The 12,945-nt window shown below is 37.2% G+C and overlaps 1 protein-coding gene across 4 annotated transcripts in view; it reads right to left on the bottom strand.

Moving 5' to 3' along the window:
- KPNA3 (karyopherin subunit alpha 3) overlaps positions 1 to 12,945 on the bottom strand; it is a 93,783-nt gene that overhangs the window by 29,119 nt on the left and 51,719 nt on the right. For 2 of the 4 annotated variants that reach the window (XM_070578158.1, XM_070578161.1), the window contains exon 3: positions 592 to 720. The exons of the other annotated variants lie outside the window; for them this stretch is intronic. In XM_070578158.1, coding sequence (XP_070434259.1) covers positions 592 to 720 — 129 coding nt within the window. The remainder of the gene's footprint in view (positions 1 to 591; positions 721 to 12,945) is intronic. 4 annotated transcript variants of the gene reach the window in all.

Raw genomic sequence — 12,945 nt, 5'->3', positions numbered from 1 at the left:
ATCTGGCTTTTACAAGAATTCTCTACTAGCAAATATAGGTCTACATTTTAGGAGATTTCAACTGTTTGTAATGGCAACCTGTGCCATGTCACATAATATATAACTTTGAGCAAATCACCAATTTTCTCTAAGTTTTTAGTTTGTCTATAAAACTAAGTCAAAATAAATTAAAGACTGACTAAAGGATTTCTAAGATTCTTTTTAACTTAAAACTTCAAAGGGTATACTAACTAGTTTTGAATACAATATTTATAAAAGTGATTATAATAGAAAATTATTAAAGAGGTATTAATATTGATGTTAAAATTCAGATCAAATAGCAAGTTAAAACTAGAAATATATATTTGAAGCTTACTGACTTGTCTGCATGACATCTACTTTTGTGCCATGTATAAGCAAGCAAGTTTAAACAAATTGATATTTATATATATGCTAACCATTAGAATACTTATATCACACAGCATACTTCTTCAGTAACTATTCAAATAATCATCTCTACATTATTTTTTAATTAACACACCTCACAAATACTAAAATCCATGCACTGATATTTTATAGTATCAAGTGGCTCCCCACAAGATATTTATTTACAGCGGGAAAACTCGGCAGAGAGCATCTTGACCAAGCAACAAAGGTTATTATCACGAGTAAAGGACAAATGAACATTGTGTGCCTTCTGGTCTGATGCACCAAGAAAACAATACCACTTCTGTGACATTCCTGACCAAAGTAATAACAACAAACAACAACCTGAGAAAAGTCAGACAAATCCAAACCTGCCATTCTACAAAAACTAGCCTGGTGCCAGCCCTGATGGCGTAGTGGTTAAAGTTGGGAGCTCACTGCTTCAGCAGCCCAGGGTTTGCTTCCTGGTCACTGAACCCCACCACCCCCGTCTGTCAGTTGCCATGCTGTGGTGGCAGCTCACAGAGAAGAGAACTAGAATGACTCACAACTATGATATACGACTATGTACTGGGGCTTTGGGGAGGAGGAAAAAAAAAAAAAGGAAGATGGCAACAGATGTTAGCTCAGGGTGAACCTTCCTGTGGGGAAGAAAAAAAGTGGAAAATTGAGTCCATCAGGTACCTGCTTTGAAAAAAAAGAAAGAAACCCCACAAAAAACCTAGTCTGTACTCTTCAAAAACGCAGTCATGAAAGATAAAGACTGAGGAACTGTCACACTGAAGGAGACTAAAGACACATGACAAATGGAAGGTCTAATCCTAGAATGGATCTTGGATTTATAAAGCACATTATTGGGAACAACCAGCAAAACATGAGTTGGGCCTATGAATTAGGTAGCAGAAATTTACAGATGTTAATTTGACAAATGCACTGTGGAAAGTGTATGTTTTTATGAAATAAGAACTGATGTATTAGGGTAATGGGGCACCATGCCTGCAACTTAGGCAGGGAAAAAAATGTTAGTTGAAGGGAAAAAAAAAAAAAATATATATATATATATATGTCAGAGAGAAAGAGCAAGAATAAGGCAAATATGGAAAAATGCTAAGAATCAAGGAAGCTGGGTGCTGAGTGAAGGATGTACAGTGTTTTTCGTACTCTTCTTGCAACTTAATTTCAGACTGCAAGTCTAAAGTTGTTTCAAAATTTTAAAAAAATCTATGCATTGTATATCGTGATTTGTAACACAGTTAACTTAAAAATCATATTATATGGTAATTTTTAAGATCTCTTGGAATTTAATCCATTTTAAAAGTTTATCTATCAATAGATAAAACAAAAACTATTCTAACCCTGATCCCACTCTATTTCCATTCTCTGTGTCCTCCACCTTTTCCAGAGACTGAAACAATCAAGCTTCCAAAGGTCTTTTAGGAATCTTACTCCCTCCACTCCTCCTACTCTCCCAGGTATTTCAGGCATAAAAGCAATAGGAAGCATAAATACAACTAAAGCCTCCTATGCACACAGATGCCCAACCTGGGCACGGCCATTTGATCGCTATACGTGATGTTTGCTGTCTCTTTTTGGTTAGGAAGTTTCTTTCTATTCCTAATTTGCTAAGATTTGTTTTCTTTTATCTTTTTAAGCTACAAATAAATGATTAATTTTATTAAATGGTGCTTTTTTTGCATCTATTGAAATGGACATATAATTTTCTTCTTTCATCTGTAAATGTGGTAAATTAATTGATTTTCCAATGTTAAACTTAGAATCTTGCAATGTTAAACTTACAACTTTTTAAGTCCTGGGATAAACCTTTCTTGGAATTTTTAAAAAATATATTCATTACTAGATTCAATTTACTAATATTTTATTTAGGACTTTTCTCACCTATGTTCATAAGTAAAACTGGCTTATAAGCATCTTTTCTCACACTGTCTTGGCTTGGTTCTTGGTGTCATGGTTTTGCTAGTCTCATAAAAGGAGTTGGAAAGTGTTCCCTCTTTACCTTCCCTGAAATCATTTACTAAGACTGAAATTATCTGTTCCTTGAATGTTTGCTGGAGTTCCATTTGTAAGGTTACTTTTTCTTTCTTGGGGCGGTGGGACAGGTTAAATTTTTAGCTACTGATATAATTTCTTTACTTATTTTTAGATCTATTCAGGTTTTTCATTTCTTAAGTTAGCTGGATAAATTATTTTTATTTTTTTCCACTGGGAAATTGTTTATTTCACCTAAGGTTTCAAATTTATCAGCATAAAATTGCTCATATTCAAATTGTGGTAGAGTGTTTGCAAAAATGGCTAGAATTCCCCTTCCCATATCTCTGTCTCTGGATAGTCCAGTCCTGCATTGACTCTAGGTGAGGCTGGGGGTCTTGCTTTGGCAAGGGGAAATTAAGCAAATGGACTTGAAAAGTGCTCACACATCCAAGCATGTCCTCTCTTGCTGCTTTTACAATTCTAAAACCACCATCTGAACAACACTGAGCTGGCCTGCTGGACGATGAGGCTATGTGGAGGACAACCAAGATCTGAGCCAACACCCAGAAACTTGTGTGAGACCATCTTAGATCACCTAGTCACCAACTAACCCACCAGGCGACCAGAGATGAATGAGGGAGCCTAGCAGAGATCAGCTGAACTGGCCCAGACCAGAAGAACCACTCTGCCAACCCACAGAATTGTGAGCTGAATAAAATCACTATTGTTTTAAGTTACTTAGTTTTGAAGTGGTTTATTATGCAGCAAAAATTAAGTGATATACTAATATTCTAAAACTTATGCTATATTTAAAGTAATATGCCTTTTAAATTCTATTATTTGTTCTCTCTACTTGCTATAAATTTCTCTTGTGAAGTACCACTTTAACTGTATTCCACATGGAATATTTTTCCTATTGTTCATTTCTAGGTATTTCTAACTTTCATTAGGATTCCTTTGATGTCCAAGGTATTTAGAAATGCTCAATTTTTTTTTCACAATTATCAGGTTTTTGTAAATTTTTCTTTTTTAAATATTTATTTATTTAACTTTTTTTTTTTTGAGGAAGATTATCCCTGAGCTAACATCTGCCACAAATTCTCCTCTTTTAGCTGAGGAAGATGGGCCCTGAGCTAATGTCCGTGCCCATCTTCCTCTATTTTACGTGGGACGCCTACCACAGCATGGCCTGAAAAGCAGTGTGTAGGTCTGCACCGGGGATCCGAACCGGTGAGAACCCCGGGCTGCCAAATCAGAACATGTGAACTTAACTACTGTGCCACTGGGCCGGCCCCACATTCTTGTAAATTTCTTATTCACTGATTTCTAATTTAACTGTACTGCGATCAGAGATCATAGTCTGTGCAACACTCTGAAATTAGCTAACGTTTGCTTTATACAGGTTCCTGAACTTTCGTGGTCCACAGCATAGGACAAAGGAAATACCTAACAGTTTCCTTTATCAAGCAGTTAGGTCCAAACACCTTAATAGTCATTTGGGGCAAAAAACCCCATAAACTAAAGAACAATTATTTCACTCTTACACAAAATATGTGATTAAAGGGAATGCAGTGTGATCTAATGTTTATATTGTGAATTACCTCAAAATCTAATAGTTCTGTGGTATCTGAGAGATGTTACATGTCACTGTGTCTCCCTCAAAAATTTATAACATCTCAAGGTGTTCCTTTGAGTTCATAATGGAGCCCCGTGGTACTTCAGCACATAGTTTGGCAATTACAGCTTTATATTATCACCAAACCAATTTTCAAATATGCACAGGGTTTAATACATGTGTGTTAGATAACACTTGCAAATTAAGTTATTTACCTTTTATATCTCCTATTAATTGGTGTGTTTATTACTGACAAGAAAATCTCCCACAATGACTATGTCTTTGATAAATTTCTCCCTGTAATTTTGTCAATTTTTGCGTTATTAGGCATACACAAGTTGAGTTCTTAGCTTATTAGAAAATTGTTTCTTTTCTCAAAAAATTAAGTAACGACCCACATATCTGAATTGAAAACACCTAACATAGGCCAAAATATCCTAGGGTGTGAAAATCACCCTTTACTTTTAACAAAAAATATGTACAATCTAAGGAAAGATAATCCCTAGGCAGGTTTGTGGTGATTTTATTAATCATTAAATAAGGCTCCATCAAAACCAATAACTTAAACCCCTTTTGCCTGACAACCTAGAGATTTTTATCCTCCTAGAGATTGTACTACAATAAATTCAGCATCTATAAAAGGTATCTCTTTCTTTTGTCAAGTGGGACGGGAGCTCAGAGGATATGGGAACTAGTCTAGTTTCAACATCCCTCTTATCTCCAAACACATAGACAGGTTAGATCCATTTCTTTTCCTTTAAAAAGCCATTATTAATCTATTATCCCATGTATGTATTTAATCCTTTTCAGAGCTTCTGTTTGCTGACTATTTGGTTGAATCACACGAAATTTGTAAGTAAAAAGGTTAATGATGGGCAATTTCTTATGACTCAACCTAATATCTTTTGAGTTAACAAATTCTGTTATTAATCTCTATATAAAAGTTTTTCTTTTTCATTCCCAAATTTCTCTTTCCATCTTGAAAAAGTGACTTGCAATTCTATACCTAAATTTGTGGAACAAGTCAGCAGTCACTTATACATGTTATGAAAAGGATAGACAATTATCAGCCCCATTTCAAACGTGAAATAAGTAATTAAATGTTTTTATCCAGCAATACCTCATTGTCTTAAACCCTTACCCAGTTTTAGTTGCTATAAAATTTAAATCTTTATTTTACAGATGAGTAAATAGGGACACAGAGAACCCAGCTAAATTAAATTATATATCTAGGAAATATCAGTTAAGATTGAACCCAGGTTGTGGCTACAGAGACTGTTTCTTAAATACGTTCTACTGCTTGCTTTTCTTTAGAAGTAGCCCAACTCTGGTTGTATCTAAATGCTTCTAAAGAGGTAGGAAAAAATGCTCACAAGATAGACCCTTCCCTCCAATATTAACATTTATCAAGTGACACTACTGCTAGGTGGTTACATGGATATTTAGCCACAAGTTTTATATGTAATAGTTACATTTTGAGCACTCTACTCAGTGTTATACTTTAATTAAAAAAAAAATTACTGGTTCATCAATCATGTAAAAATCTGACAACCTAACACAAATTACTTTCTTGCAGGCTAACTTAACCGAACTTATCAAATGGTTTTTTTTTGGATGCTAATTTACTAATTTGGGTTCTTTGCAATTGAAATTTTTATGGAGATAACCGTAAATTCATACACAACTGTACGAAATAATGCAGAAATCCCTTGTATACTTTGCCCAGGTTTGCCCAACAGTAACATCTTGCAAAACTATTGTATAATATCACAACCAGGACATTGATATTGATACAATCCACTGATCTTATTCAGATTTCCTATTTTAATTGCATTTATGTGTATTAAATTCTATACAATTCTATCACCTGTAAAGGTTTTTGTATCCACCATTACACTCAAGACACTGAACAGTTCCAAAAACGAAAGATGCTCTCCTGTTGCCGTTTTATAAGCAAACCACCTCCCTCTCACTTCTCTGTCCCCATAATCTAAGCCCTGGCAACTACTAATCTGTCCTCCATTTCTAACATTTTATCATTTCAAAAACGTTACATAAATGGAATGCTGTAGTAGATAACTTTTTTGTGATGGGCTTTTTTTGCCCAGCATAACTCCCTGGAAATTCATAAAGCTGTTGCTTCTATCAATAGTTTGTTCCTTTTTATTGCTGAGTGGTATTTCATGGTATGGACATACCACAGTTTAACCATCTACCCTTTAAAGGACATCTGGGTTGTTTCCAGGTTTTGGCTATTAGAAAATAAAGTTACTCTAAACATTTGTGTAGGGGTTTTGTATGAACACCTGTTGTCGTATCTCTGGGATAAATGCCTAGGAGTGTGACTGGTGGGTTGTATAGTAATTGCATGCTTTCCAGACCAACTGTACCATTTTACATCACCATCAGCAACACATGAGTGACCCAGTTTCTGTGCATCCTCACCAGCATTTGGTGTTGTCACTACTTATTTTAGCCATTGTGATAGATGCTTTAGTTGGTTTTAATCGGTATTTCCCTGACGGCTAACGGTGCATTAATAATCACCATCATAATGATGATTGCCATCTGTATATCCTCTTCAATGAAATGTCTCTTCACCTCTTTTGCCCATTTTCTAATTTGACTGTTTGCTTTTTTTACAGCTGAGCTTTAAGAGTTCATTATATTTGTTGGATACTAGTCCTATATTGGATACATGATTTTCTTCCAGTCTCTAGGTTGATCTTCATCCTCTTCTCACGGGCTTTCACAGAGCAAAATTTTTTAATTTGTTAAAGTCCAATTTTCCTTTTATGGATTAATGCTTCTGTTGTGAAGTATAAGAACTCTTTGCCTGGCTCTAGATCCTGAAGTTTTTTTCTCCATTTTTTTCCCTAAAAGTTTTACTTTTCTGCCTCATATTTAAGTCTAGGATTCATTTTGTATTTCTGCAGAAGGTGTGAAATTTAGGTTCTTCTTTTTGGGTCTATGGACATCCAACTGTTCTAGTACCATCTGTTGAAACGGCTATCCCTCCTCTACTGAATTAGCTTTGCGCCTTTACCAAAAATCAGTTGGGTGCATTTCTGTGGGCTTATTTCTGGGTTCTTTCTTCTGATCCATTGATGTATGTGTCTGTCCTTCTGCCAATACCACACAGTATTCCCTACTATAGCTATTCCATAAGCCTTAATATCAGGCAGAGCAACTGTTGCTATGTTATTCTTTGTCAGGACTGTTTTACCTCTTCTAGAGCCTGTGACTTTCCATATATACATTTTACAATAAGCTTGTCTATCTCTACAAAAAACCTTGCTGAGATTTTGATAGGAAATGTATCAAACCAACAAATCAATTTGAGAATAGGAATCTTTACTATGTTGACTCTTTCAATTCATGACCACAGCATATGTCTCTGCATTTATCTTATTTGATTTCTTTCATCAGCATTTTATAATATTCAGCATACAGACCCTATACATGTTTTGTTAATGTATACCAAAATACTTTATTTTCTTTGGAGTGACTATATATGGTATTGTGCTTTTAATACATGTTCACTGTTAGCATATATAAGATATTGACTTTGATGTGCTGATCTTGTATTATGTGACCTTGCTGAATTCACTTATTAGTTCTAGGAGCTTTTTTGTAGATTCTTGGGGATTTTATACAGACAATCATATCACCTGCAAATGGGAACAGTTTTATTTCTTCCTTTCCAAACTATAAGCCTTTTATTTCTTTTTCTCGACTTAACGGCACTGGGTAGAACTTCCAGCACTATGTTGAATAAGAGCAAGGGAAGTGGACATCCTTGCCTGGTTCCCAGATCTTAGGGGGAAAGCATTCAGTCTTTCACCATTAAGTATGATATTAACTATGGGTTTTTACAGATACTCTTTGCCAAAATGAGGTAATTCCTGCCCTATTTCTAATTTTTTGAGAGTTTTATAAGGAATGGGTGTTGGATTTTGTCAAATGCTTTTTTCATTGCTGAGGAAGATTCATCCTGAGCTAACATCTGTGCCAATCTTCCTCTATTCTGTATGTGGGTCACCTGCCACAGCACAGACGCTGACGAGTGGTGTAGGTCCACAGCCAGGATCCAAACCTGGGCCACCAAAGTGGAGCACACTGAACTTAACCACTAGGCCATGGGGCCAGCCCCTTAAATGCTTTTTTTGCGTTAACTAATAACAATCATATGATTTTTCTTCTTTAGCTTGTTAATTATGGGGAATTTAGGCTATTTTAAAAGGAGATTTTTTACTAACAAGTCAAACACCTAAAACAAACACTGCATCTGATCAGTCAAATGCGGCATTTTGGTGATGTTTTTCTTTATGTCAGAACTTAACCTGCCCCATCCCCAGATCTAATGACAATAAAGTCCTACGGCATATCTGACTTATCAGTGATCAAGAGACGATTATACCAAATTTAATATAATGTGCCAAAGCTAAAAAATGCCAGTGACAAATTTTGGACTGATTTTCAACTCATGAGGCATTATTAACTTAACAAACATTTACATCGAGAAGCGTTATAGCATAAAGATAAAGAACTCAGCTATGCCATTTATTAGCTTTGTGATTTTAGGCAACTTACTTAACTTCTATGCAATTGTTTACAGCAGTGTGAGATAAAACAGCAGAACAGATTTCTGTGTAAGTACTGATGCATAAAGTCCTAATTAAACAGGAAAGCTAGAGATCAAGGAGGTAAAAGAAAACCAAAAAGTTCAATCAAAAAGAGTTTGAGAGGATGGTGTCAAGATGGCAGTGTAGGCAGACTCTGAACTCACCTCGTCCCAAGGACACAACAAATTTACAACTACTCTTGGAACAATTACCCCTGAGAAACAACTGAAAACTGGATAAAAAGAACTTCCACAACAAGGGACGGTGCTGAGATGAAGAGGCAGAAATTCCTTTCTGGAGAGAAAAAAGCCAAGGTGCTTCGTGGCCAGCTGATAGGAATCCTAAGGTATGAAGGGATCTGAGCGGGGGAGAGTTACCCCAATGAGCAGCTTCTGGACTCAGCACAACCGAGATAAGGGTCATAATATGTGGCTTTGCTTGCTATTAACTACAATGGGGAACACCCCAGAAAAGCTATTATATATAAGGGAAAAAAGGCCTGCTCTTAAAGGGCCCACGCCTAAATTCACCCGTTTCAGAAAGCAACCTAAAATCACCAGAAAGAAAGGTATACAGTCCTTTGGTGAAAAGAGACTCACCTGATAGGCTCTGAGTGCATTTTGCTGAGAGGTGAGACCTCCCCAGGGACTGAGACATTGGCAGTAGCACTGCTGTGACCTAGTACAGGCATGCTGACACAGACATTGGCAGATGCCACTGGACTTCTTCTCCTGGCCTGTCAGCCCAGGGTCTGCCTTGTCCACTAGAGCACCAATTTAATCCATCTCAGCCAGGGCAAGCAGCCAGCCCTAGGGACCGGCCCCACCCAACTTGAAGCACTCAGGCAACTTGTGGGCCCACATAGGCAGGGTGCATGGAAACTCTGCAGCCAGGTGAGTGGGTCCACCTCTGCAGATCAGGGTGTGTGCAAGGGTCAGGCCTGCAGTGGTGAAGTGTATGGGGCCTCTGCAGTGGGGCAACCAGGTCTGCTTCAGTGGGTCAGGGAGCACAAATGGGGCAGGATTGTGTTGATGGGGTGCGTGGCCTTGCATGCAGTAGGGCTTGTCAGCTGCAGCAGACTTGTGCTTCTCAAACAGCCACATAGGGGATCAGCTCCACCCTCCAAAGCCTGAAACAATTGGGTGCTCCAACACCTGGGGCTGGCTCCACTCAGCTACAATCCTGAGAGAGCTGACAACAGTGTGGCAAGCCGGAGGCCTACAGCAATTCTAAGTCCCTGAGCCTAGCAACCAGCCATGCTGGGGGCCTACTCACTTAACAGAAAAGCTGCAACAAGAATGTGCTATTAGACCTTGCAGCCAACTGGGCTGAGGCTCCCCAAACCCAACAAAATGACTGAAGGGTCCACAGGAGTCACATGCAGCTGAGCACTACAATGAGCTGGCCAGGGGACAGCCTAGCCTCCCCAGGCACCTGCAGTGAGAGTAACCCTGTCACAACAGAAAGACACAGGTAGCCCACACAGTGGACATTTCTGGAACATGTGGAACTGGTGACGAGAGGGGAGCACACTGCTGGGCCTCATAAGGCATCTTTACATAAGGCCACCTCTCCAAGATCAGGAGACATAGCTGGCCTACCCGATACACAGATATATGCACAGAGAAAGAGGCAAAATGAGGAAACAAAGGAATACATTCTAAGTAAGGGAACAGAAAAAAAAACCCAGAAAAAGAACTAAATGAAAGAGAGATAAACAATCTACTTGACAAAGAGTATAAACTAAGAGTCGTAAGGATGCTCACTGATCTTGGGAGAAGAATGGATGAACTCAGTGAGAACTTCAACAAAGAACTCGAAAATATAAAAAAGGACCAACCAGAAATGAAGAATACAATACTGGAAATGAAAAACTCACTAGGGGGACTCAAAAGCAAAGAAGATGATACAGAAGAAAGGATCAGTGAGCTGGATGAAAGACCCGGGGAAATCACCCAAGCTGAAGAGAAAAAAGAAAAAAGAAATAAAAAGAATGAGGATAGTGTAAGGGACCCCTAGGACAACATCAACTGCACTAACATCATATTATAGGTGTTCCAGAAGGAGAAGAGGGAGACAAAGGGGCAGAAAATCTATTTGAAGAAATAATACCTGAGAACTCTCCTAACCTAAGGGAGGAAACAAACGTCCAGGTACAGAAAGCACAGAGAGTACCAAACAAAATAAGCCCAAAGAGGCCCACACAAAGACACATTCTAATTAATAATGTCAATAACTAAAAATAAAGAAAGAATCCTAAAAGCCACAAGAGAAAGGCAACAAGTTGCATATAAAGGAAACCCCGTAAGGCTATCAGCTGACTTCTCAGCGGAAACCTTACAGGCTGGAAGGGAGTGGCAAGATATATTTTAAATGTTGAAAGGAAAAAACGTATAGCCAGAATACTCTACCTGGCAAGGTTATCATTCAGAATGGAAGGAGAGATAAAGAGTTTCCAAGACGAGCAAAAACTAAAGGAGTTTATTACCAAGGAACCAGCCTTACAAGAAATGCTAAAGGGACTTATTTAAGTGGAAAAGACAAGACCACAAATAGGAATAAGAAAATTATCCAAAAAACCAAGGCAATAAAATCACTGGTAAAGGCAAATGTACAGTAAAGGCAGCAGATCAACCACCTATGAAGCTAATATGAAGGTCAAATGACAAAAGTACTAAAATTATCTATTTCCGTGATAAGAGGGTAACGGATACATGTGCATAAAAAAAGAGGTTAGATATGATATCAAAAACAAAATGTGGGAGGAGGGGAGTAAAAGAGTAGAGCTTTTAGTAACAGGTCAAATTAAGAGATCATCAACTTAATATAGATTGTTATATACGTAGGTTATTATATATGAACCTCAAGGTAATCACAAATGAGAAACATGTAATAAATACACAAAAAATTGAGAGAAACCCAAACATAATACCAAAGAAAGACATCAGGGGCCAGCCCTGTGGCCCAGAAAAAAAGTAATAAAATGGTAATAAGTAAATACTTATCAACAGCTACTTTAAATGTCAATGAAGTACATGCTCCAGACAAAAGACACAAGGTGACCAACTGAATAAAAAAACAAGACTGATATATATGCTGCATACAAGAGACATACTTCAGACCTAAAGACATTCACAAACAAAGCGAAGGTATGGAAAAAGATACTCCATGCAAATGGCAATGAAATCAAAGCTGGAGTAGCAATACTTATATCAGACAAAACAGACTTTAAAACAAAAACTGTAACAAGAGACAAAGAAGGGCACTACATAAAGATAAAGGGGAACAATCCAACAAGAGGATATAACACTTGTAAATATCTATGCACCTAACACAAGAGCACCTAAACATATAAAGCATTAATTAACAGACATAAAAGGAGAAACAGACGGTAAGACAATAATAGTAGAGGACTTTAATACTCTATTTATACCATTGGATAGATCATCCAAACAGAAGAAGGGAAACAATGGCCTTAAATGACACATTAGACTAGATGAACTTAGTAAATATATATATAGAACATTCCATCCAAAAACTGTAGAATACACATTATTTTCAAATGCACGTGGAACATTCTCCAGGATTGATCACATATTAGGCCACAAAACAAGTCTCAATAAATTTAAGAAGACTGAAATAATACCAAGCATCTTTTCTGACCACAATGGTATGAAACTAGAAATCAACTACAGAAAGAAAATTGGAAAAGCCACAAACATGTGGAGATTAAATAAAATGCTACTGAACAACATTTGGGTCAAGAGAGGAATCAAAGGAGAAATCAAAAACTACCTGGAGACAAATGAAAATGAAAATACAACATGCCAAAATCTATGGGATACAGCAAAAGCAGTTCTAAGAGGGAAGTTTATAGCAATTCAGGCCTCACTCAACAAACAAGAAAAATCTCAAGTAAATAATCTAACAGTGCGGCTAAAGGAAGTAGAGAAAGAACAAACAAAGCAATGCAAAAATCTTCAACAAAATACTATCAAGTCAAATACAACAATACATTAAAAAGATCATCCACCATGGTCAAGTGGGATTTATTCCAGGGGTGCAGGGATGGTTCAACACACTCAAATCAATCAACACAATGCACCACATTAACAAAATGAAGACTAAAAATCACATGAACATCTCAGTAGATGCAAAGAAAGCATTTGACAAGATACAGCATCAAATTATGATAAAAACTGAATAAAAGGGGTACAGAAGGAAAGTACCTCAACATAATAAAGGCCATATATGACAAACCCACAGTTAATATTCTCAATGGAGAAAAACTGAAAGCTATCTAAGAATAGG

The sequence above is a fragment of the Equus przewalskii genome, chromosome 16, assembly GCF_037783145.1.
Source record: "Equus przewalskii isolate Varuska chromosome 16, EquPr2, whole genome shotgun sequence".
In the NCBI taxonomy this organism is placed as follows: Eukaryota; Metazoa; Chordata; class Mammalia; order Perissodactyla; family Equidae; genus Equus; species Equus przewalskii.
This window is presented reverse-complemented; position numbering and strand designations above follow the sequence as displayed.